The sequence below is a fragment of the Emydura macquarii genome, unplaced genomic scaffold (genome assembly GCF_026122565.2).
Source record: "Emydura macquarii macquarii isolate MOO-44397 ecotype Brisbane River unplaced genomic scaffold, CSIRO-AGI_Emac_v2 contig_2365, whole genome shotgun sequence".
NCBI lineage: Eukaryota > Metazoa > Chordata > Testudines > Chelidae > Emydura > Emydura macquarii.
Genome location: NW_027132502.1, coordinates 1,365,860 through 1,391,680, shown reverse-complemented (window position 1 = coordinate 1,391,680; position 25,821 = coordinate 1,365,860). Strand labels below are relative to the sequence as shown.

At 47.4% G+C, this 25,821-nt stretch overlaps 1 protein-coding gene across 3 annotated transcripts in view; it reads left to right on the top strand.

Moving 5' to 3' along the window:
- TP63 (tumor protein p63) overlaps positions 1-25,821 on the top strand; it is a 128,634-nt gene that overhangs the window by 8,548 nt on the left and 94,265 nt on the right. For 2 of the 3 annotated variants that reach the window (XM_067561062.1, XM_067561061.1), the window contains exons 1-3: positions 16,044-16,063; positions 18,527-18,655; positions 19,450-19,582. In XM_067561062.1, coding sequence (XP_067417163.1) covers positions 18,582-18,655; positions 19,450-19,582 — 207 coding nt within the window. In that variant the 5' untranslated portion in view covers positions 16,044-16,063; positions 18,527-18,581. Of the gene's footprint in view, positions 1-16,043; positions 16,064-18,526; positions 18,656-19,449; positions 19,583-25,821 lie in introns of those variants that run through there. The other variant, XM_067561063.1, reaches the window with a different exon arrangement.

The window sequence follows — 25,821 nt, the reverse complement described above, 5'->3', positions numbered from 1 at the left end:
TTTAGAACCTTATAATGGTCAAATTATTAGCCTTGATAATACCCTGTAGCGGAGAGTTCCACAGGTTAAATGTACGCTGTCTAAAGAGAGCGGTGAGACCTGTTTCAATTGGCCACTCCAGGAACTTATAAAAATCAGTGCATTTGCTGAGGTGACCGAACAAGAGGAGAAAGCAGATGAATGACAGGACAACTTTAGGTTCCTGATAGAATGTTTGCTTGTATAAGTTTCACTATCGTTTTTTAAATGTCAAAGTCTGCTCAGAAAGTTACCCCCTTCTTCTTGTATTGTGAAAGCACCGCAGAACACTGGCTTGGTCTTCTCTGTACTAGATATTACTGCTAGCCTGGTTTCTCTTGAGAAGAATAAACCCTTACATAATCTTGGTCCTTTTTAATTTCTCCGTTTATGGAAACCCCGCTCTCTCTTCCCACACACCCACTCTGGTTTTGTGTTGCCCTTTTCTGGACCTCTTCTTTCTTTGTCAGGGAGACATTTTTCGGCAGAGGATAGCACACGCTTCTCATAATCTTTGCAAAGGGCTTAGTGTTTTTTCTTTAAGATCTTGCACAAACTGCCCAATACGTAGTAAGAAGGTGCCAGTCTGCTTGGAGGTCTCACTTGTGTTCCTTAAGGGATTAAAGTGGAACTGAATTGTCTGTTGTTTCTGTTTTTTCTAGTTCTGAAAGGGGACGGATGGAGAATCTAAGTCTTTTATGTGGTCCTTTTTGCTCTGGGGAGAGAGTGCTTGATTCACGGGATTTCCCCCTCTCCCTCCGCCAGGCAAGCTGAAAAAAATTAATGAATCAGGCACTCAATGGCTCGTCTGTTCAGATGTGCTCATGCTGTTTGTGGTAAATGCTATAAATATAATCCCTCGTTTATTCGCGTGGTACTTCCCTGCCAATAGCTAACTTGCCATGTTCTCTTTCTGCAGCCACAATGATTTACAGTCCAGGATGGGCCTTTTTTTAATGGCAAATAAAAGCAAAAACCCAGGTTTGGGCCATAGTTGCAGGATAACTGTTGTGTTCAGCTGGGAGCAGGGGTGGTGGGGCGGGGACGGGGACGGGGACGGGACAGGACAGGGACACTTCTATTCATATTAGATTTTACAGTGGTTCTTCCACATACATATGCTCTCCCTGTGCTCAGTGTTAAATTTGTACTCTTGGAAATAACCTCTCAGTCCCTTCAAAATAATGCAGGTCAGATTGACAAATGTATTTAGGCACTGAAAGAAGCGAATGGTCACCTGGTGCCATTTACAAAAGTGCCACGGTAGGTGACTAACTCCCGTTGAAAGTCAATGAGAGTTAGGTGTCTAACTCACTTAACAGTTTTGTAAATCCTACTAGGCATCTATCTGCATTTTAAAGTGCCTAAATACCTCTGTTTATCTGGTCCCATGTGTTCAGAATTTTAACAGGAGCGGCTGGGAAATGTATTGCTGCTATGGGGATCCCAAAGGGGAATCTTTTCTTTAAGATGTGGTTCTGCAAGATAGAAGAAATACAAGACAGGGCACAAATTACTGCCTGAATTCTCTAAAGCCAGGAGAAGAAAGATGGACCCGGTGCATATAATGGAAGAAAACCAGCAGGCACGTGACCTCGGACCCAAACTAAAATGCCAGCGCAAAATGAATCTTGCTTTCCAGGAAAATAGAACATAGATGGACCACGGCACTTCAGACCATACTCAGGCATAATGATGCTGCACCCGGCAGCGTATGTAATGACTGGCTTATCTCTGGGTCTGCATGTTACTGGCTTAGAAAGTGCTGGATTCTGCTTGTCTTACTCTGTGTTAGCAGTACCCTAGTGGGCGGTACTTGTGCAGGAGGGTCCTACACACCATGGTAAAAGGGGACAGAATTTAGCCCAGTTTGATGGCCTGCTCCAAATACGGGCTTGACTTCCAGCTTTGTCTGACAATTAGCAGCCGGTCAATGCTTTACCGGTTTTGATTATTTTTTTAAATGAATTTGTTTATTTAAATTAAAATGTTGACAGAAAAAAGCTCCTGAGAAAATTCTGATGCAAATGAAAATATTGTAAATGCACTCACCATTCGGGGGTGTTTTTTATCAGCTATAGTATAGTACACATCAACATTTTGAAAAACCAGTTAAAAAAAATGCATTTTTTCCCAGCTCCAGTGCCAAGGGATTGTTAGTGCCTGTCTTCCTGCCGGTTTACATCATTTACCGATCTAACTTTATGTATAGTCTAAATACCCGTCCGTATCACTTCCCTTCTCACAATGACTTATAACAGACTCCACTCGCTTGCATAGAGATGCAGGGCTCCTTTCTTATCAGGTGCATGAACCTTGCACGTGGTGTGATATAACTATTGCTGACTCATGGTTAGCAGGTGGATTGCGTTAGCTCTCTCTGGATATAAGAGGGACATCTGCATCTTGGGGAAAACTGAAATAAATGCCCTGTGTTTAAATAGTCTCATTTTATACTTTGTGCCAGAAAAGTCAGAATACTTTAAAACAAACAAACCAAACCCCCAAATCCTTCTCTGTGGGAAGGCTGGGACACAGCAACAGATGCTCTGGCACTAGCCCCAAGCATGCTGAAGGAGTGCACAAAACAGAAGCTGGCCATGTGTAGCTGATCTGAATGTCACAAGTTTGAAATGCTCAGCTGTGTCTCATAGATGCGAGCCTGACAATGGCGTTTCTCCTGGAGCTCCGGAAGCAGGCTCCTGTGTTTTTTGGAGCAGGCGTATCTGGGTCCCATCACTATGGAGTGCTGAGCGGTGCAGAGCTTCAGTGACCACCAGGAAGTCTTAGGCTGCAGCATTGCCAGCCACGAGCATTCAAAAATCATGAGTCAGGCCCTAAAAATCATGGGATTTGTTTACAAATCATAAGAATAACAAAATAAATTGTGGTATTTTTTGCATTTGCCTGCTGGCTTTTGAGCCTTTTGAGTTCACTTTTTCAAGCTTTTTTCCACCACCATGAGGCAGAAACTTACCTTCCTTTTTAATCAGAGCTGAGATTCTGGTGTATTCACATGAGTCCAGGAGCTGGGGCTTTAAGGAAAGCACCACATATCATGAGGATTACCATAAAATTGGGAGAGTTGGCAACACTCTGTGGCTACTGGTTCATTGTGATAGAAGGAGCCAATCCTACAAACACATACTACTAATGCGAATCATTTTATTTTGGTCAGTTTGCGTTTTATCCTCCAAAGCACATTGAGTTTCAGCTCACTGGGGGGAGGGGAGGGACGCAGCTAAGCTGAAGAAGCCTGCTTCATTGCACAGAGTCAAATCACAGGAACAGAATCAAGACCTTGAATGTATCCTTTGCTTAACTGGTGTTTGTTTTGCATTTCAATAATTATACACCGGGAGACAGGAAACTATGTTTACAACTTCCCTTTTCTGCTCAGAGATGGGAATTTTCAGCATTATTATGATTTTTTAGAGCGATTCAGCATGACCAGGCAAATAGGAGAGATGGAGTTTAAATAACCCTCCTGAACAATTTATGGAACAAGGAATTTGTGTAATGAAAACTCTGGCTACGTTCTGAAAAGCAGGTGCCTATGGGAGGCAGAAAGTTTTACCTGGCTCAGCTTCAAATGTCCCATGTCTGCGAGCAGTAGACAGCCTGAGCATTCCTGTTCTAAAAAAGAGCTGTAGAAGTGATGCTCTGCGTCTGAGGAATCCGTCCCTCTCTCCTAAGATTATATTTATGAGACTGAATGCTCGGATTCCATATATGATGTGACCATGCTGAGAATCAAGTGCAGCCAGCATGGTTTCACTCGCCGTGCTTCCTTCCTGGCTTGGGTCCTCTCTATATCCTAGGGCATGATGTCATCTCCCCAGCCTGCCACTCTGGCCTTCTCATTGCTACTGAATGTAGAGAATGTCTGCCTTGCGTGACCTGGGATAACAACAACTCCACACCTGCTGCCCAGTGCGCTCCAGTGTCCAGTGTCCTCACCAGTGTGCAATCTGCAGAACTTCAAGCACTTGTACAAACAAAACCTCCCTGACAAATCTTAGGGCTTTGGGGGTACACAAATCCCCCGGGACTAGACCCCTTCTGAAGTGTGGTGGAATCAGCGTAAGCGGCCAAGGGAACGTCCCCTTGCACAAACAGAGAAAGAGGCTACCTTCAGATAATCCATGGGGGGTATGGTATTGAGCTCAGTGTTGGCTGGGACAGGACCTGGGGGAGTTAGTCAACGCCAAACGCCTTGCGGGAGCAATCAGCGAAGCCCATACTGTGTGGCGTTCCCATCACCCGCGTCAGAAGAGCCTGTTACTGTCACTGCTCGCAACAGGATGAGGCAGAAGGGAAACGTGTGGCTATATCTAGGTAGCTGAATCATTTTGCTTGAGGATTTTGTATGAGTTTAGTGCTTGTAAAAGGTTCCGACCAGAGGGCCCCAGAGAGCTGATCTTACTTGGCCAATGCATAAGTACGTCAGCCGTAGCAGTGTAAGCCTCTCCCACACGGACCTGCCAATGCGCATCACCTGGGTCTGGAGGGGGAGGGAAATTCAGCCTCCTTGGCCTCCAGAGGAAACACTAGGGGAGGCTGTGGTTGAGCACAGGTAGGGCAAGCACTACGCATAGTCCTCTGCACTAACCAGTTCAAAGTCCCCAGCTCAGCGCGGCCCTGCTTCTGCCAACACAGATGCACGTGCTCAGTTTTATGCACTGTGAATAGTTCCAGGAACTTCGATGTCTTTGCATGCTTTTGCAGGATAAGCTACCTCGTTGTCAATGCACCAAGTCAGAGGGGTGAGGCCTGGGCGAGAACATGGAATGGGCTGCACTCTATCTAGGGCATGTGAAATACTTTGGGAATTTCCTTCGAAAGAGTCTAGATAAATATACAATATTTAACAGTACAGCGATTCCAGCAGATCTCATATATATGTCTATGCAGACTGTGTGCGTGTTTGTGTACATTAAGCAGAGGATTACAAATACCTGGTATCTCCTTAACTAGAAGCTATCTACTACCATGGATCCAGGCCATAAACTGTGACTATAAGCTCATAATGTGAGTGTTCCTGGCCCTCAGTCCTTTGCTCAAATCATGCTTTCTCCAAAGTTACGTTTGCACTACATACATTGGTGTATACTGTGACCTCTCCTTACCCCAATACGCCCAATTATTTGGGTGTGTTTCTTGTTGCAAATAAAGTCCCTTTTGTTTAACCCCATTATTCTTTGGGAAGGATATCCCATTGGTCTTTAGTCCACAGTAGCTGATAATCACCCCCTTTTATCCACATTATCCTGTTTTTTATTACATGGTTGGTTTTCTTAAAAGAAAAAGACAGCAATTGCCTCACAGATCCCATTGGCAGCTCCTCAGGGCCGTACCTATCCTGATTAGAACCAGACACTATTGTAATTTAGATGAAAGTGTCACTCTGGTGCCCAGTTCTCCTTTTCCTACCCACTTTCAGATGTCACCAGCCTCCACTGATGGAATTGCCTAGTGTTAATTATGAGCCCGTTTCAAGTAACATGACCCTCTTGCTGAAGATCAGATGCAGTTGGCTGAATTGTCTTTACAATAGGAACAATAACTAGGTTCCTATTCTGCGCTGTGATTCGTGTAGATGAGTGGAAACTGGGGAATGCTGATTGCTAGAAGAATGCCTGGAAACGTTAAAAGTGCATCCACCAGGAGTACTGGATTCCACGGTCTGCTGTAGATGCTGCGATCGGATGAATGCTGTACTCCCCCAAAAAGGATCAATGCTAATGAACATGAGAATGGCCCAACTGGGTCAGACCAATGGTCCATCTAGCCCAGTGTCTGGTCTTCCGACAGTGGCCAATGCCAGGTGCTTCAGAGGGAATGAACCAAATGAATAAGCATCAAGTGACAGGAAAGCTTAAAAAGAGTTGGGTTTTGTTCAGAAAACCACGTGAAAGTTTGGATTTTCAGCCAGACCCTGTCCAAACCTGTCAGGCTTGCAAATCTAGGCTCTTGAAATCAATGGACAATTGTGATGGTTGCATGTGCACAGTAGACATAAACTGCACTCATGGTTTCTGGCATGGCGCTATGCTTTTGAAAAATAACCCAGGAAATCTAGCAGTTGTGATTTTATTTTTAACTTTTACTGTTTCCTGTTGCTCCAAAGATCAACTTAATAAGAAACACAATTGTTTCAATTTTTAAACTGTTTTAGGCATTAATATATATATAGAGAGAGCCCCTTTGACAATGTTTCTTTTGTAAATGGATGAATTTTGTGTCAAAGCCATTCTGTGATCACAGAACACTGCTGCATAGCAGAGATCTCTGAGTCTCCTTCAAGGCTTGCTGGCTGCTTTTATGTGCACCTATTGAACTATCTGGTGCAATCCATTATTAAAGGCAGATCAGCAGGTTACTTGCTGATGCTGAGTTAAACGCTTGCCCAGAGGCACTGAAAGATGGTTCCTTTGATTTTTAATTGTAGCTGTAAAATAGTTGTGAATGCCATTGTCATGAGGAAAATTAATGTGTGACAACTCCTTATTAAGCAGTGTTGTCCCAGTAAAACGAATATCCACACATGGTCATATTCTGCATTGATTCCACCCTATGCCAAATAAATGTAAGACAGCCCAGAATTTGCCTCACTGTCTTTTAGAAATTTCACGAGGAAACTAATTGCAGTGACTTTGGAGTCCATCTTGTCTTAGCTCTGTGTCAATAAGCCTTCTTTTCCTACCCAGATTGCAGAAGAAACAGTCCTTCTGACAATCAAGTCTAAACGCTCTTTCTGCTAACTTGTTTGTAGTGTTATTGTAGCTGTATTGGTCCCAGGATATGGGAGAGAGATCAAAGATATCACCGCACCCAGCTTGTCTGCTAATGTCCTCCTTTCACCATTTCCCTGTGAAGTATAGGAAGGCAATTAATTTTCTTAGCGCTGTGGTGTAGTAACAGTTTGTTAAGCTACCTAGAAAGCGGCTGACCTACCACAGGGCTTCCAGAACCAAAAAAGAAAAAGAAAAAAGTCCATACTGCTCAGCGAAATAATGCAACATGGCGTTCAATCACAGTGGGGATACACGGTCATGATGGGAGCTGCTGGGTACTTCTGAAAATCTGTCCTTTTATTTAGGTGCCTAAAAAGGAGCTGAGTTCATGTTGAGACCTGGCGTCTTTTGTGGGTGAAAGCTCTAGCAGTGCCTCTGGATTTAGGGGAGAGTTCTGTGTGTGTGTGTGTGTGTTAGTCCATTTCATACTGTGCTGAATTTGCTTACATGAAGTTATGGTGCAGTCTCAGCAACTGTTGGATTTATTACCTGGACTGATTGGTATTTATACCCAGTACATGGGCAAGTTGTGGGATTGCACCAGGTCTGGACTTAATTTACAATACTGTTTGCAGTGCACTCTTTATTCTGTACTCCTGGATGTTCCTAATGCACTCCCATACCAGCGGGTGCATTGCGTACATAGTAACAAAATCCAGTGCCCCCGTGGGGTTTAATGGCAGTGCTGAGTGAATAAGACCTGGATAAAACTGAGGAATTGGCTCATTGTCACTATACAACTTTAAATGGGAAAAAACCAGGTGGTGGCTAAACCTAACTAAAACAAGTGGCTTAAACAAAATGTCTTTCTGTTCTTATTTGTTATTGATTTGTAGGACCATAGCTTTTAGGAGCCCTAGTCATGGATCAGCACCCCATTGTGCTAGGCGCTGTACAAACAGAAAAAAAAAAAGATGGTCCCTGGGCTATAAAGCTTCTTTTGTTTGGGGAAACCCTGCATAAATCATGGGACTCTGTACCCTGAGTGAGTAATGTAGGCACCCAAAACTAACGGCAGTAACACAGGATGGTCTGAGACGGAGCTCTTATCCCTTTGTTCTATGGGCAAAACTTTCAAAACTGCAGCCAAAATGTTCTAAATCGGGGGCCATATTCAGGCAGGTAGTAATAAAGGAAGTGGTGTGTTCTTAGCACTTCGGAAACTTGGGCCATTTAATTTGATTCGTGAGTATGGATTTCAGTGTCCTTTTAGGACCTCTAGCTTGCAAATATGAACCTAGAGTCCCAAATTGCATCTCTTGAAACAGGATCAGCATCCAAACAGCCCTTACAGGACCATAGACCGGAAGGGAACTCCTGAGTCACTGAGTGCAGTCTCCTGCTACCGCAGGGAAGCCCTTCAGAGAATTCCATTTGTATGCTGTTTATGATCGGTTTCAGCCAAAACCTTGAAGTCATAAATGCTCAGGTATTAAGGTGATGAATGGTCTAGAAACCTATGACTCCATAATCATAAAGAAAAGAGAACTGAGGCTCTAGTTCAGTGGTTTCCTGATGCCCCTCCTATTTAATCAGGATAATTTGGGGCTATTGAGACTGCTTTAGAAGATGAAAAGGCTGCTGACTAAGTTTCGGGTAGCACTGGACAAGTATCTCAGTGGGTAAATTTAGGGCTTAAACAGATTCAGATAGAATGAGAGTTTCCAGTTTTGATGTTGATTTTTTTCTGGAATTTTGGGTAAAATTCAGGGGAGAATTTTTAAAAGCACTTATTAAACTTAGGACATTTTCAAAGTTACCTATGTGCTTAGGAGCCTAAATTCCATTGCGAGTCAAATGCCCAGGTGACTTTTGAAAATTGGACGTAGGTCCATAAGCACCGATCTCGGTGTCCCTGAAAAATTTACCCCATGGACTTGTTATGCAATATAAGGTAGATTTTCAAACTGAATATTTTGCCCTCCCTCCCCCTTTTTTTGGTTTAAAAAACAAAACAAAACAATAATTTTATGAGAGCTTTTAATTTGAATTTTCTGTTAACTTGAAGATTTTGTTTCCAAAAATGTTGTGCAGATGAGAGCTTTTCCTGTGTTAAGTGAGACAACTGTATTTACGTCTCTCCCCATCTCTAGCTGGACAGCGTTATTCAATATCTCAACAACAAACTTGGGGGCAGGATTTATCAGAAAAGTGAGCGGTGGGCAGTATTTAAATTTCAAAATTGCAAAACAAACCCCTCCACACCCATTATTTCCATGATTTAATAAATAAATCAAAGACTGAAGGATACGTTTTTCTCTTAATGCTGGAAACACTCTCTATAACATTGAACTGATAGCGTGGTGATACTGAGACCTAGCTCCTATGTCGCGCTTTTCATCAAAGTACTTTACAAACACCATTATCATCATTTTACAAATGGGAAAACTGAGGCACAGATAGACGAGACTTGCCCAATGTTACCCAGCAGGCCAGGGCAGAGGTGCTATTAGAACCCTGGTCACCTGAGCCACAGGCCTGTGCTCTATCCACTAGGTAGCACTGCCTCTAACCCCTAAAGAAATGCCCATAATACTTAATGAGAGGAGGTCAGGACTGACAATTGTCAGGATAATTATGATGAAGCACAGAGGACGGAAGTCCTAATCCACTGTGGTTTGCTGATGCCTCTGTAATGGCTCTTGCCATTCCATCTGCAGGCGTGGCTGTCCTTGGTAGACAGCGGCTGTAGTTCCCCAGCTGTACAGCCCTTCTTATCAGCTCTGACGCTGCCGGGGACTCTCGCTGCCCATTCGGATCAGGTTACCGTCATGTGGCCACGGTCAGGAACGATACAACTTGCCCTCAGGGGGCAACATAAAGTGGAAAATGTCACACCTCTTATTGGTACAATAACACCCAAGACAACCGTAACTGAAAGACCCGGGTGAATAACAACAATTCCCCCTTTTTTCAGTTGCCTAACTTGTTTGTTCCACAGCATTTTTTTGTCTGTAGCTAGTTTCAGTTTCTTTTGTACAGTCAGTTTCTTCTTTGCAGAAAGGACCCTGACCAACAGCAACAGGAGAACAGAACCCCCCTTTCTCTCCTCCTCTGAAAAAGGAAATAAAAACAATAAATAACCAGGACATGCTATTAAAGAGGCTTCTACCTGATACCAGATTTTAAAAGAAGTCAGTCATGTGGAGTGGTCTGTGTCTCTCGCTCCTATCCTAAGCAGTGCAAAGTTGATGCTGTAGATCCGTCCGTCTGCGTTACACAGGTCTTTGCTTGTGTGGTTTGAGCCCCATTCCTCTCTCCAGCTCTCTCCTGCCCTGCTGCTGCTCTTAGCTCCTTCTCTTGTTGTGTGTGCAGCTCTTGGAGCCAAGTAGTTCCTCCATTTGTCACCCATAGCCCTGTCCTGCCGCCCGTCTCTACTTTTCCCTATGGCACAACCCGTTTCCCAGCCCATAGTGCCTCCCTGTCCTGATTCCCCAATTCTCATCTGGTTTCATTCCCGCCTCCCCCAGATCCTTTGCTGTTGTCCCCATGTTTTCTGGGCTATGGTAACAGAGGATCTGGGAAAATCGGATCAGGCCCCAGGGATCCAGGAAATAGGGGAAGAGCTCTGGCTTGTATTTTGGCTGGACGTTTTTTTGCTACAACAACTTGTGTTGGGGATAGTTTGCCCTTCTCTGTAGTCACAGATTCTCTCCTCTCCCTACGCTGTGGCTACCTCAGTTTCCACATGGAGTCATTTGCAAAATAAAGGTCATGGGCCAGGAATTGTGTGTGGGGGGTGAGTCCCAAGGTATTTGGAGAAGATCCCAGAAGTTTGGCAGCTTACTGAAACAACTGGAATCTGAAATCTGGGTGGAAACCTACGTAAGAATAAATTGTTGTGTGCCGTTCAGTAATTCCCACTGCTGCTGGGCCAGGAACCCTCAGAAACCAGTCTCTCTTTGGGTTCCATGGGCCAAAGTCCTGAAATTCAGGAGTAGGCAGGGAAAAAGGGGGGCGGGTGATCCAAGTTTGGGTTAGTTCCTTGGTTTACTCACATTGGTTCCCCAAGCCTCAGTTCCATGGCCTTTCGGGCAGTTTAGAAAGATGTGATGTGTTGCTGGGGACTTGCTCTGCAATTCAGGAAGGGCCAGAGATGCAAAGTTAGGATCCAGATCTCAAGCCTTTCATAGAATAAGGAAGTGTGTGGCTCCAAGGGTTTTGTATTGGCTCATCTTGAAGATGGGGGGCAATGGCAAAATTCAGATATGAGCCTCCCCAGGCACTGGGGTGGAGGGTGCCTGCACAGGGGCATTTTATTTTGGATCCATGTCTAATGGCAATAAGCCTGTTTGGTTATTGGTGGCCTTTAACAGGCTCTTCCAGTGTGTACTGAGCAAGTCCCCCAGAGTTAGGGGAATTCCAGATGACACCGTTTGCCAGACGCTGGCTTATCCCAGGCTGCCAACTCCGCCTCCTCCTCTTCTTGCCCAGCTGTGTGCTTCATTAAATAGTGATGTCTACAAATCACTGCAGTGTTAAAATGTAGAGCAGGGGGAATTCCAGCGCGCTCAACGCTGCCAAGTTCCTAGAGTTTTAGCAGCACACTCAGAACTAGTGCCCTCCTCCCCTTTCAAGAACTAAAAATATGACTATACCAAGATTTGGTCAATTATGTTGACTGCTTTTGAATGCGGCGGGGGTTGTGTATCGTGCCTCTTTCACGCACGTGACTGGATTTCAGCAGCTGTCGCAGGGAGAGGCTGGCGTTTGGATTAGAATCACAGAGAGGACAAGATTGAGACCATCACAACTCATCTCACTTGTGGCCCGTTTCGCTGTTCGACCCCAGCCCCCCTGGCTGTAAAAGGCTAATGCGTTAATCTGCTATGCCACCTAGCCATGAGTCTGGAAGGTGATAAGGACTGGGGGGGGAGGGGAGAAAATGCTGCCCCGCCTCCCGGGGGGGCTGTGAGGAGAGCGTCCTCCAAGGTTTGCAAGCTGCTCTGGTGACGGGCAGCAGATATTTATTGGGAGTGTGGCTACTGCTGGGTAAACGTGAGCCGGCCTTTTGAAAAAAGAGATTTCTGGCTCTTCTGTTTGCCATGAAATGCGGCAGCTTTTCTCACGTTCTCTGGACCCCTCCAAATGGACCCCAGCTTGGGTGACCATTTTTCCCAAAGGGAAATTGGGACACTGTGCGGGGCTGGCCTGAGACCTGCCCCACCTCCCCAAACGGGGGTGGGTGTTGTTTCTCGCTTGAGCGTGGCTTGCCCTCACACAAGGCTCGGGCTGGCGTCACCCCCAGCCCAAGCCCTGCTTCCCTCTCCCTCCCCCCGGCCACCTTGCAAACGGGACAAATCCAAAAAAAAAAAAAAAAAAAGTTGGAACGGCCAGGACAGAGGTTAAAAAAGGGACTGTCCTGGCTCAAATGAGATGGGTGGTCACCCTAACCCCAGCAATATAGAGGGGCACGGAAGAAACATAAATGTATATCTTGGGGGAGAAGAGGGAAGCAGGGAAATGTACCCCGAGATTGCCAGTCTTCAAAAAGGTTTTGCTTTAGGCTGGTATCTGCTCCAGTCTGCCTATCCTTAGTCTGAGTTACTCCCCTCCCTCAGTGAGACTTCCCGTGAGGTTGTGAGAATGGAACCGCTGAGCCGTGGAGTTAAGGCTTATAAGACAAGGCAATTGTATTTGAAGAGTTCCTACGCTATGGGGAGAAAATGACGCCCCACCCCTGCAAAAGGCATGATTTTCCAGAGATGCTGAAGTCAGTCCGTGCTGCGGTAGGTCAACGCCATAAGGCTGAGCTAGTTTTGGACTTCTGGATGATTTCTTATTCACATCTCTTCTCCCCGTATACAATAAACCCTGCTGCTAGCCTGCTGGCAGTTCAGATCTTCTCATCTCTGTCACCCGCAGGGAAGAGAGGAAAGCAAATAAACCCAGGCACACAACTTGCTGGGGCTGTGTTTTTCTCTCTTAAAGAGGCAGACTGGCAGAGGGAGCTCTGCTTTTAGCTCCTCCCCGGACCCTCCCTTCTATAAATATGAAGCACCTGGCCCGAAGGCTGGGCACGTCTTGTTTTAAACATAGGCCCAGCGTGCTTTCTCTAGGTGTTGTGGGCACAGAAGGGCTCCTTTCTTTTCACAAGGATAAGTAAATGGGCTTTTGTGCTCCATTTTGTTAGTCGTTTGTAAGCAAGAACGCATGCACTGAGCAACACTCCTAGGGTAGGAATATCTACCCGGCCACAGTCACCACAACAGTTTTCTGTCATTGTTCCCTGACATTGAAAGTGGCTATCTTAGATTAAGGGAACATTGTGTTCTTTTTATCCTAGGGTAGGAGAGGAAGAATAGTTATGGGGGATGAATTGGTGCTCCTAGGTTCTCTTCCTGAATCTGCTAATGACTTGCATGATGGTAAACTAGTCACTGGAGGCTTGATTTTTTTTTTTCCAGACATTCGGGGATTCTACAGCTCCAGTTGAAGTAAACAAGAACTGCAATTGACTAAGCATCTGGTTTTCAGAAGTGCTAATCTGTTGTGACTCACTTTACCCTGTTTTTCTTGTATTCCTGTCTGTTGGAAGGGTTAATATTTAAGATATTTAGAGCACAGGTACTACGTAAGTGCAAACTGTCGTCAGGTTTTAAAAGTGACCCGTCAGTCAGTTTCATGGCAAATGATGTTGCTTTCCCACATAAGGGATATCACACAATTCTGTCACACATGGTCATGTAATTCTTGTAAAATCATCAGAGTGAGAAAAGTATTCAGTGCGTGAGGCTTTACATGTGAGGCTTTCTATGCATGTGTGAAAAGTCCCTGCAACTGAGATACCTCAGTGGGTCAGTGTTTGGATGGAAGACATGCAAGTAACACTATCTGATGCTGGAAGCGATCCTGGTGATTCGGTAGGTTGAACTCCGAGTCAGTATGGAAACAATGCTCCAGCACAGTGCTAGGGAAAATTGTACTGATGCAGAGAGAGTGCCTCTTAGATGAGACATAAAACCAGGGTCCTTTGATCAGTGGTTCTTTCAACCAGGGGTACGTGTACCACTGGGTGTACGCAGAGATCTTCCAGGGAGTACATCAACTCATCTAGACATTTGCCTAATTTTACAACAGGCTACATGAAAAAGCACTAGCAAAGTCAGTACAAATTAAATTTCATACAGACAATGATTTGTTTATACTGCTCTATATCCCATACACTGAAATGCAAGGACAATATTTATATTCCAATTGGTTTATTTTATAATTGTACGGTAACAATCAGAAGGTAGGCAATTTTAAAGTAACCGGGTGCTGTGACACTTTTGTATTTTTGTCTGATTTTGTAAGCAAATAGTTTTTAAGTGAAACTTGGGGTACTCAAGACAAATCAGACTCCTGAAAGGGGTACAGTAGTCCGGAAAGGTTGAGAACCACTGCTTTGGATCACTGAAGAGCCTCTAGATCTTTTTATAAGAGTAGAGTTGTGAGCTCCAGTGTCCAAGCCAAATTACAATGTGGTGACTGTCTACATTTCCCCAGTCTGTTGTAACTTGATAGGGCATTCTCCACATAGTGTTATATAATGTTCCATTTAAACAGTTGCTTTGTTTTACCCTAGAGGTGTCTGCACTTCAGGGGTCAGTGAAGTGAACCCCGTTTATGGGTTGTGTAAACTCCAGTTGTGTAAACACTTCCTGCGGGGCTTCAGCCCCATTGAAGTCAATAGTCTGGTAGTAATGACCAGCAGTAAGTGTTATATTTGGTCGTGTTTGCAATATCACGCACTAAATATAGAATGCACTTTGGGGTGCAAGGCGCTGCATATAAAAGTCACAAAATATAGTGACTTGGAAGTAGCAATCCAAGCTCCCAGTCCTGAAAATGCTCCTATGTGTGTGGTGAACTTTGTACACACGATCTCACTGAAGTTAGAGGGACTTACACAATTTAAACTTAAGCATGTAGGTGTTTGCAGGATGGGTGCCTAAATGTGTGGCATTCGGTCAGAAGGATGGAGTTAAGGCGTGCCTTTTTTTTTTTTTTTTTTTTTTCCTGCAGAAAAACAAAGTCATGCACTCCTGTGAACTATTCAGTAGCTGTTCAGGCTGCTCTAACTCCTAGCAGGCTAAAAAGGGGGTGATGATGAGAGGTTAGGTACCAAATCTAGATTTTGTTGAGGGGGAAAGGGGAGAAGAGAACAACCTAACATGAACTCTGACTTTTAGTTTAAATTGGACCATTTCCTTGCAGCACAATAACCTCCACCCACCCAGCAGCATTTTAGTGCACGGCAAGCAGGATTTCGTAATGACAGGTGCCTTGGAAATGCCTCAGCAAATAGTAAAAAAGTGATCTGCCCATTGTCCTGGTCCAAGCTGAGGGAAGATCAATACTTACTGTTTCTGTCACATTTCCTCTCTTTAGGCAGCTTTGCAAATGTTAGCTGGTTAACCCGTACAGCCTCCTGGTGGTGGTAGGGGTAGTGGTTATAATTGCACAATGTGGGGAAACTGAGGCAGAGGAGTACGGAGCTTGTTTGTTTTAAAAGCTTTACAATGGAATTAAAAGAGAGAAATAGTGGCAACGTTTTTGTTGGTCTAGGGAAATGGAAAAGCTCTTTTTATGGGCACCACCTGCTAAGTGGGGACACACGTAATGACAGGGTCCCTTTGCAAATGAATATACACCAGCCCACCTGTGTAGATCGAAAGGCCTGAAGCATGTGAGGTCGTGTGACTGTGGCTGGTGGGAACTGAAGAGGAGGGCCAGAGGCTACACAGACTGTGGACAGAATTGCGTTCTCACAGCCAGGCTCATCCGATGGCATCCTCTGCGGATATCCTGCCTTCCTTAAAAGCTGTTTGCGCGGGCCGCTGAGGGAGGGTGGGATACAGGGTGCGAAGGGCCCAGCTGGCCTGATACTGGCTGGAAATTCCCATGTGTTTCTTCCCCTTTTCCCCCACCCACAGCCAGTGCAAATGAACTCCCCAAAGCAGCAGGACCCAGGGTTTGTCACAGAAGGGCTGCTGAGGTTGCCTGACTGTGGGCAGGAGAGGAGAAAAGCAAAGCTGTGATTGCTATGGCTGGCTTGGGGGAGGAGGGGAGCTGGGTGCAGGAAGCTGTGCTGCTAAGTTCACAGTCATGTGGCCTGGGGGGGGTCTAGAGAGCTAGGAACCAATGGGGGGCAAGTTGCAACTTGCAGGAGGGCTCTGGGTTGGAGGAGTCCTTGATTAAAAGCAGACCTGGGGGCAGGGGCGTGGCCTTTGCTGGGGGGCCAGGATTTGCTGGTGGGCGGCCGGGTGAGTAGCTCGGAGCTGATGGGGAGGGTCGGGGCTGGCTTGGCAGGCTGTGGTCGCCAGCTGCTGGCCGGGCTCAGGGCGGGAGAGAGGTTTTGCAAGCCAGTGTGGTGGGTGGATGACCTTGCATGGGCACTGATGCGGGGTCAGGGGTAGGTGTCCCCATGGCGAGCAGGGCCTGGGGGGTTTGTGGAGCCCGTGGAGCAAGGGGCGGTGCAGGATCTGTTGCATTAGCAAAGGGAGCAATCTCTGCTGCTCCCCCTCGGCCCATGCATGAGACAGAGGGGTCCGGCACTGCTGCAAGGGGAGCTCAGGAGTTCAGGCTTTCCACCCCTGGGCTCTTTGGCATCCTCAGGGTGGTGTGGGGCAGCCCACTCGGTGGGGTGTGGAGAAGTGGGAGCAGAGAGGCAGGAGGAGCTGGGGGCGTGGGTAGCTGAAGCAGGCCGGCTTATGTTTGTGCAGCGCTTAGCACAGGGGGACCCCGGCCAGCCTGAGGCGACAAGGTGCTCCTGCAATGCAAGTGGGATGTGCTTCAGTTGTACCAAGGTTGATTGGTATCCAGAGAAGAGCTCTGGTGCATTCTCCTCCCCCACCAGGCCCACAGGGCCTGGGGCTCTGCTGCAGTGTCCTATCTTGTCTCAGAGCCTGGCTGTTTAGCTCATGCTGTAGAGACCTGTGCTCTTAGCTCTGGAGATCCATGGTTCAATACCAGCCTATAGCTGATATCACAATTTCCTCTCTCTCTCATTGTTTTTTTTAAAGCATTTGTACAAATCTAGCTAAATAAAAGAACAGCTTTTTCAAAAGCTCCTGTGCTTTTCCCAGGCCTCTCTTGGACCGGGGGAGGCCATGTTGTCAAGAAAGTATAAAACAAAAGATATTTATTGCAGCCCTTTGTATAAGCTGCCTGTTCCCAAGTGTTCCCCTTGGGGGTTCTCTCTCTCACTCAGTCCCAGTGATTGTTCTGTTAGCGGCCGTGATGGCTTTCACCATAGCGCTCCTTCCCCAGCTTTCCTTAGGGCCTGCCCTTGCTAAATGGAAAGCCTGTAACTAGCAATTCAAGGCAGTCCGTGGAACAACTCGGCTGTCCTCAGAGGAGTGGGCTGTGTAAGCGTGTGGCGAGTTTTTGGCTCTAAATGAGAGTGTGTGTACTTCTGCATATGAATCTTTTGCATTTTCTGCTGTGAGGTTGTTTTCAGCTAAGAAGTTGTAGGTCGAAACTCATTTAAATGGCTAACGAGCATACCTGAGCCTCAAGGACAGTGGCTAGTGCAGACATCCGATGTTCTCAGGAAGCCAGATGTCCTCTCAGTGATTCTAATTCCAATGAGAACAGCACATTTGCTTTTAGAATTTCTGTCTCATCTGCCACTGATCTGTAAGGACCCCCCCCCCTTCCTCCACCCTACCCCCCGATCCCAAATGTAGCCCTAGCATCCTTGATGTAAGTAGAGTGATTAAAGTGTCTCTGCATGTATGTAAGGACCATTATCACTGTTGTTCTCTCTGGATGGGACAATGTCTGTATTTGTAAGTGAATAGATAAAGAATTTAAAAGGTACCATGTAATCGATAAGAAAGCATATGTAATTGACCACTGTAACACCATGAAGTTGGAGTTGATTTATCAGACTTCCCGGTATCGTGAATAAACCTTTCCAGTATTGTCTGTGCTGCCTGATTCTTGGAGAAAGGATCCTTCATGCTTTACGCTGCCGTTTGGGTGTGTTTTTATTAAAATAATCTTTAAACGTTTAATTTACTTGGGATTCTTTGTTTAATGAGAAAAATGAGATTAAAACACCACTTTACATCTAATTTGAGCCTGTGTGATCGCAATTCTGCAGTTAAAACTGAGACTATTCCTAAGGCAGGAAAAGTATATCCACTTTTTTAAACCAAAAAATGGATGAGAGTTTTTTTTTTTTCTCCCCTCAAAATCACCACTTTCAGCCCAAGATCAAAGCTGCAATATAATCATTTATTATTATTTATATAACAGTATCGTTTACAGGGCCTGGCATACTAGCTCCTGTGCAGACGCCTGTAAGAGGCTGTCGCTGCTTACCCTGTAAATAGACCAGGCAGACAGATGGGGGAGTGGAAACAGAGGCAAGCTAACTTGTCCAAGGTGACGTTGCAGGTCAGTGGCAGAGATGGGAAGAGAGCCCACATCTCCTGACTCCCAGCCCTGTACCCTGTCCTATTTAAGTGCAAACTGTTGTGGTGATTATGTGAGGATGACATGGAGTTCTGTGTGAGGTGGAGGTGTTGTCTAACATAACATGAAGGGTGCTCTGATTCCTTCCCCTTTAAACACATTTGCAGTACCATGGGATGCCTACTGTATAGCTATAAATGTTCGAGACATTTAGCGGGTCTCCTTTTGCCACACATTAGTTTCTGTTTATGGGTTTCTGCGTAGTTTAATTGAGGATTCAGCGTCATCTGTTTGTTTGTTTTTAGGTTTGTAGAAACTCCAGGCCATTTCTCCTGGACGGAGAGTTATTACCGATCCACCATGTCCCAGGGCTCGCAGACAAGAGAATTCCTGAGTCCCGAGGTTTTCCAGCACCTCTGGGACTTCTTGGAACAGTAAGTACCAGCCAGCAGAGACTGCTGCACACTAGCATTTGGGGGACAGGATGTCGGGGGGTCTGGGGGGGGCTCAGAGAATTAGTATTGGGAATTCCAAAGTCCTTTTTTTTTCGGGATGACTGCTAGGAATCCAGCCTGAATCAGTGGTGACTAATGGTTATTGAGTGGCTGCTGGGGACACTGAAGTGGGTCTCAGTTTGGTTCCTGGTGCCCAGATGTCCATTTCACAAGTGGTACCCTGAAAGCTGAGCATCAGTGTTGTGGCTCCCCCAGAAGTTGGGGCCCTGGGGTAACCGCTGTGCTCACCTCCCCTGCCTATTAGATTTCTCGAAGTAAGAATGTCAGTCCATCTCTCCTCCCCACAATGCGTCTCCAAACATCTAGGCGCTGCGTGGAGGAGAGGACGAGTCTGGGAGAACAAGGGGTGAGATTTCAAGGAGTTCCTGGTCTCAGCCAGCGTGGGAATAATGAGAACATCCCTTCCCCCCGGTGTCGATCCTTTGGTCCTAACCAGCTCCGGGACATGCAGGGGGAAGGGGGTGGAAAGTGAGGAGGTTTAGTGAAACCCTGCAGTGAAGGTTGGGTTGGGTTTGTTTCATTGGGACGGGGTTTCTGAGGAACAAGGCAGGGCTGTGTCCCTTCTTAACACCCACTATTAGCTGTGGCCGGGCGAGAAGAAGGAAAAGCTTTAAATCCTCTTCTCCTTGCTCTGAGGCCTTTACCACCGTAAGCTCCCTGACTCCCCCAGGACTTCAGCCCTTGTTTTAACGGCGCTGCTTTCTTTCCCATAGGCCAATATGTTCCGTTCAGCCGATCAATCTGAACTTCCTGGACGACGCGTCGGACAGCGGCCCTACAAACAAAATCGAGATTAGCATGGATTGCGTCCGGATGCAGGACGCGGACGGGGGCGACCCCATGTGGGTGAGTGTGCGTGTAAGCGTTTGCCTCGGGCCCTGTGCCCACTGCGGCAACAGCTCTGCTTATAAACGGCAGATGGGGGCTAACCCAGCCAGTGCACGCTGGGAGGGGTTTCCTCTGTGAAAGGCCTGGCTCTCTAGCGTGGTTGATCTCAGGAGCCGGCCCTCTGCCCCTCGCCCAAGGGCCTGGCTGGTGGGGACGTTTGAAGCAGAGCTGGAGGGCAGAGTCAGGCAGAGCAAATGAGAAGAAGGGCGAAGCAAAGCCAATTTTGGAGGGATGGGAGAGGGAGCTCTCTGCAGCCTCCTCCTTCTTTCCCTTCTGGCTTTCCAGCCAGCCCCTGCCATCCGCTCTCTCCCCTGCTCATAGCACGCTTACGTGGGCTGCCGGTATCCCGAGCACACTTGCACTTCCACTGGTGCTTTCGCCAAGGAAGCAAGGCTAAAGAAGCAACAGCGGGAGTTCTTTAACGGGACAAGCGGGCTAGTGTAGACACAGCCTGAAAACCTGGGTCTCCAGCCCGGTTATTGCGCCTCTTTCCCCTCCCCCCATGCAGACAGGCAAGGAAATGGTGATTCTAACGAGATTTGGCGACGCCTGCCGGTTCACCAGCGTGTGTGTTGGTGACATGCAGAGGAGGCCTCACTGGCGGTTGGCTTATTTGCCTTTGGTTCCAGGTGACCGGCTTCCTCTTGGCCAGAGTCCTGCTGGCTGAAGGTTCCCTGTGTCTCCACGCCAGCAATTACCTTTTTGTTACGTTACAGCTTGGTTTTTTCCCCTGAGCGCATGATTATGGCTAGTGTCTGCAGAACTAGTGTCCCCTCCCCCGGTCGGTATTCCATCCCCTGAATCCGTAACCGTTAAATCCCCAGAGCCATTGTTCTCTTTTTAGGCTAATCTTACTGATTTCTAGTGCTGAAGCAGTCCGCCCTGGTGCCCGATTCTCGTCCTGGCGGTGACACTTGTGCTTATAATTCAGAGGCATGAGGAAGGGTTTTTTCCCCAGGCCTTGCCTACTGCAATTCCCGGTGCTGGAAGGTCGCGGGATTGTCCTGTGATTGAAGGTACATGTCATAAAGCCCACCTGGAATGGAGCTTCTGCCTCCACCACCCAGGGAGGGGCAAAGTTTGGCTGTTGCCTTGAAAGGTTGCGGGGCCTGAAAAAAAATTGCACTGCTCTGGTAAACCGGTGACCTGAGAGAGTTCCTCCAGTCTGAAAGACTCTCCCTGGTCTATAGGGATTCCCTGACGATAAAATGGGAAATGTCATTAGCACTGGCAGGGTCTTTCAAGCTGGTGGGATCTCTTAAAAGCATCGGCTGCATCTTTGCCAACTTCCCTCCCACAGCCAGCACCCAGACTGTAGAGTTCCTTGCGGCTTTGTTACAGAAGCCTAGCTCTGCTTTCTATAAACGCTTGGCGCGGCGCAGCGGTAAGGTGACAGACCGCCTTGAGTCCTTGTTCCAAGCTGCCCTCCCCTGTCTGTCGGCTCCCTGCAGCGCTTTGGCAAATCCTGCCTCCTGCTGACCGGACAGCACTGCGGAAAAGGGGTGCTTTGTTGCCTTCAACTAGGCTCTGCTTTGGTTTTCTTGCTTTTGATCTCTGCCCTGGAGGGCACACATTTTCCAAGCTGCGTGCGGGGGCTGGGTTTTTTTTTTTTTCATTAGTATTAATGAATGTCATGGGGATACGTCCCAGCGTATAGCTTTGTGGACAAGTTGCTTAATGTAATTCCGTGTAATTTGTTGCGTGGCTGTTGATTCAAGTGCTTAAAGTGCTGTGTGCCCCTGTGTTAATTTATAAATGTACCAGAGCCTTCCAGTAACGGAGAACAACTCCTTCGTTCAATCAAGCACTAGACAAAAGGCTCCACAAAGGAAAAAATGCATCTCAGACCTGTGCAAACAGCCTGGCTTTAAAACAGAGAAAGTTCCTTCTCCTTCTCTCCCTGTAAATTAGCAAACATCACTTGACGGGCGACAATGCCGCATTGCAGAGAAGTTGGTGTTTGCTTTGTTTTTTCTAGGGCTCATGGAGGCCGCAGCTTGTGCTGGCAGAGAATGTGTCGCCTCAGGGCAGGTGTTGTGTTTAATCTGAAATACCTTCTAACCCTGTATCTCCTCTCTTCCTGCAGATAGCTGCAGGGCAGTAGTTCTCCTAGCACCTGTCTATAGTGCAACCTCGGCCATGTCACTTGAAGACACGATGTGCTGTGTGCATCTGATCGGAGCGAAAGGGTTGAAGAGGGCAGATAAACACACAGGAATGTAGTAGCAGCGGAGGTGCCATGTGAGACTAAGCTTAAAACAGAGCAATCTTTAATATATTGCCTTATGGAAAGATAAAAGCCAGCTTTCTGTCTGCAGCGAAGAGATTTAAACTGGTGCAAAGTAAATAGATAAGGGCTTATCCAAAGCCAACATCTTTCATTGACTTTCCATGGGCTTCAGAGGAGGCCTGTTCCTCTCTTTTTTTTCAGGTACGTGTAGCTTGCTGGTTTTGACTCCAGTTAGAATTCTAGATTAGAAGCCCCATCATAACACCAGGGCGCTTGGGTGTTGCCATCCTTAAAAAAATCTCAGTCCTTCACTCTAAGGCTTCCTGTCCAATTGATGAAACGTATGGCTTTTAAATGGAATAGGAACCACTGACCTCAGAAAAACTGCCCCAGAGCTGTGTGCTTTTAAAGTAGCGACTCTCCAGTACAGGGGGCTATTACTCTAGGGTGTATTACTCTATTACATCTGGCTCTGATCTTGAAATGTTCACTACATAAGCAAGTGGCTGACTCCCTGCGTACTGTGCTGTTGCTGTGTTCCAGCAGAGGGGCAGAGACTATGATCATAGTTTAATAGAGTTCAGAGGTAGCGAGGGGCTTTGCAGGAAAGTACTGGCCGTGCCTGGAAGATGTGCCTATGTAAAGCATGCACGTGATTAAACGGAGAGGGGCAGAATGAGGGGCACAGCATTACGATCATGTGGTCACCCAGTGTAGGCACGTGTACCGCTTTGCAGAGACCTTACTGAAGAAAGAAGTGACTTTTCTGGTTTCACTAGAGAGACGGATGGTTCAGTGGTTAGGGCAAGTCCTGAGTTCAATTCCCTGCTGTGCTATAGACTTCCTATGTGCCCCTGGGCAGGCTGCGTACTCTCTCTGGGTCTCTGCTCTGTAGCTGGACAATGGAGACGGTCGCATTTTCTTACCACCCAGGGTGTTAGGAGGTTAAATCCATGAAAGATGGGAGGTATTATGGTTATGGGACTGTAATAAGTGCCTTAGACAGAGGGGAGATCCCCAGAGTGTTGAATGTTAAGGAGGGATTTAAATGAGACGGCAGCTGGCTATACTGGTTCTGCCACGTTGCCGCACTTTGGACTCTTCTGAGCTTGCATGGTAAGCCTCCTCCGTGCCGTCCCGCTGAAAACAGGCAGTGACTCCTCTGCTTAAGCAAGGTGTCCAGGTGTGCACGACCGAGCTCCCCCTGAGACAGAGTCCTGCCTGTGGGGACCACATCAGGGGTTGTTCTGGACAGAGTATGTGCATTCCCAGAGGTTACAGCTGGAAGGGGCTTTTCTGATCATCCAGTCGGACCTTCTGCGTTACACAAGCCAGAGGATTTCACCCAGCAAGTGGCTGAAAGGGGGCAGTTCTGTTAGAGAGCAGAATTAGAGAGGGGGCAAAAAATTCTGGCCTGGATTTCCCTGCAGCTGGGCGGTGTTTGTGTCCCGCCGTGCAAATAGAATATCAGGGAGCCAGTCCTGGGTTGGTTTATGTCAGTCGATTGAGTTTATAATCTAGAAAGGGAAACCGAGATTGGGGGGGGGGGTGTCTCCTTTGTTCCCAGTGGCAGCTGACTGAAAATGAAGCGATGTCTTCTCCCCTGGAACCAAGACCTTCCATTCTCCTGCTGCCTTTTACGGTTGAAACGCCCTGTTCTTGGCATGCTGTTTTCAGAGAGGCAGGAGAAATTGGGGACCAGGACTCTGTCCAGATGAAAGGAAGCTGGAGGTGGCAGAGAAGAAGCGGAGCAGGATTTATGGGGTCTGGTGTGAAATAACCCAGGCAGCATCCCTTCTCTCCCCCCCTCAATACCGCTGTCTTGTGACTGGGTCCCCCACAACAACCCGTAGGGAATCTCCTCCCTTCCATTGTGTTTCTGTGGAACTCATTTGTGAGACCCACGACACTTCGGTTGGGAAGCCACAGCTTGACTTCTGTAGTGGGCAGGCCTTGGGGGACAGCGAGGGGACTCGCACTCTGCTAGGCGTTCGGCTCAGAGGGCCCTGCAGGTGGGTAAGCTGGGAGGATGCTTTTGGCTGGTGGCTTGCACGCAGGTGTTTCTCATGGTCTCCTGAAGAGCAGAACGCTGTAGCCATCAACTCTTTCCATCTCCGAGGTCGAAAGCCTCCCCGGAGAGGAGAGCCTGTAGCTTGTCTTTCATCCAGATAGATCCCAAGAGAGTTTATGTGATGCCGCTAGCACCGCGGCTGCGCAAGGAGTCTCCCGCCAGTGGCTGCCTTCAGCCGCGAGGACAGTCTATTGCGAGCGGCTAAACGGGTCACAAACGGGTCACTCCTTTAGCCCATGTGGCGTCGGCAGCCTATGTTTCCTAGTGCTGTGAGGCCCCGCTGGGATCTCCGCTGCTCGCCGCGGTGGCTGCGTTCGTCACTGCAATAGCCCAACTTCCAGGCTGCACGTGGCAGGGCCATGAAAGTGCTGATCATAGGGTGGTCTCTCTCGGATGTAATGTTGCTCTTCCTGTGTCGTGGCCAGTGCTGGGCTATCGAGGGCCTTTTGCTCTGATTTCTCACCATTGCAAGAAACTAGGAAGCTTGTGTGTGTGTGTGTCTGTGTCACTGCCCCGTGACCAAATGCTTGGTGCTTCAGACTGTTGGGACGCTCTCCAGCAGCTGGTACGCCATCCAGGTAATCAGCAGTCTCTCTCCGGAGAGCTCTTCTCCAGAGAACTGCGTTCCACCCAGCTTGTCTTGTTTCTTTTAAACCGCTCGCTCTTCACCTGGAAAACCTCCTGTTTCCACCGCAGCCCTTGAGCTGGGAATTGGCAAGGCGGGATAAGCTCTAGCCACTGGCAGCATGAATGCCGTCTAAAGGGATCTAGCTGGGGAAGGTGAGTTTATCACTCCCTCTCCCTCTGTGCACATATCTCCCCTGCGTGCCTCTGGGCTAGCCTCCCTCCTGTGCGGCCCCTTGCCGAACCAGTTCAGCAGAATGCCTTTCTACAGGTGGTCCCTTGGTTGGAGCTTTCTTCGCGGGTTCAACAAAAAATCAGTTGGTTTTTTTTTTTTAAATCCATCTTTTAGCCTCTGCAGAAATCAGGCTTTATTCCCGTGACACTGTTCTCTGCTGGGAATTGTGCACAGACTCTCAGCGGAGAAGTTTTGCAATGGCAGTATATGCAGTTAATTGCGTAGCGTGGCCTGTAAGATGTACTAATGCTGTACATAGAATCATAGACGATGAGGGTTGGAAGGGACCTCAGGAAATCATCTAGTCCAACCCCCTGCTCAAAGCAGGACCAACCCCAACTAAACATCCCAGCCAGGGCTTTGTCAAGACGGGCCTTAAAAACCTCTAAGGATAGAGATTACACCACCTCAGTTTATGGCCGGCAGAAGCCCATATAATGGTTATCAAACCAAGTTAAAATGGACCTTTTATATTCCAGTAACATCTAGGAACCGCAGTTCAGGATCCGGTTCCACTTGTGCTACTTGCTGGGCAGACAAGTAACACAGAAGCCAGTCTCTGCTCACAACCTACACATCAGGCAGGAGGCAACAGATACTTACGGTCCCAATGACCTCAATTAAAGCTAAGCACATGCTTTAAGTTCTTTGCAGGGTAGGAGGCCTAGCAAGTGGAAGACTGACAGCAGCTGACAGATGTGATTAGGAGGTGGTTGCATGCAAACTTCTAGGGCTAGCTGGCAAATACAAGACGTGCACCAACTGGAGCTGAGAGGCATGGGTTTAAAAAATAAGTCGGGATGAATGTCTGTATGCAATAGTTGACTATGGTGTGATGTGCACTTCCAGAGGCAGCCATTGTACCTGCTTAGTCAGAAAACAGCTGGGCACCTGGATGAGAAACGTATTATGTAGCAAGACCAGCACGATGAGCAGATGAATCCAGATGGCTTGTATGGTCCTCTCTTCCCAGCCGTTAATGTTACTGGATTGACCACAGAAAGATAGACTGGAAGCTTGTTGTTCAGTGCAGACAG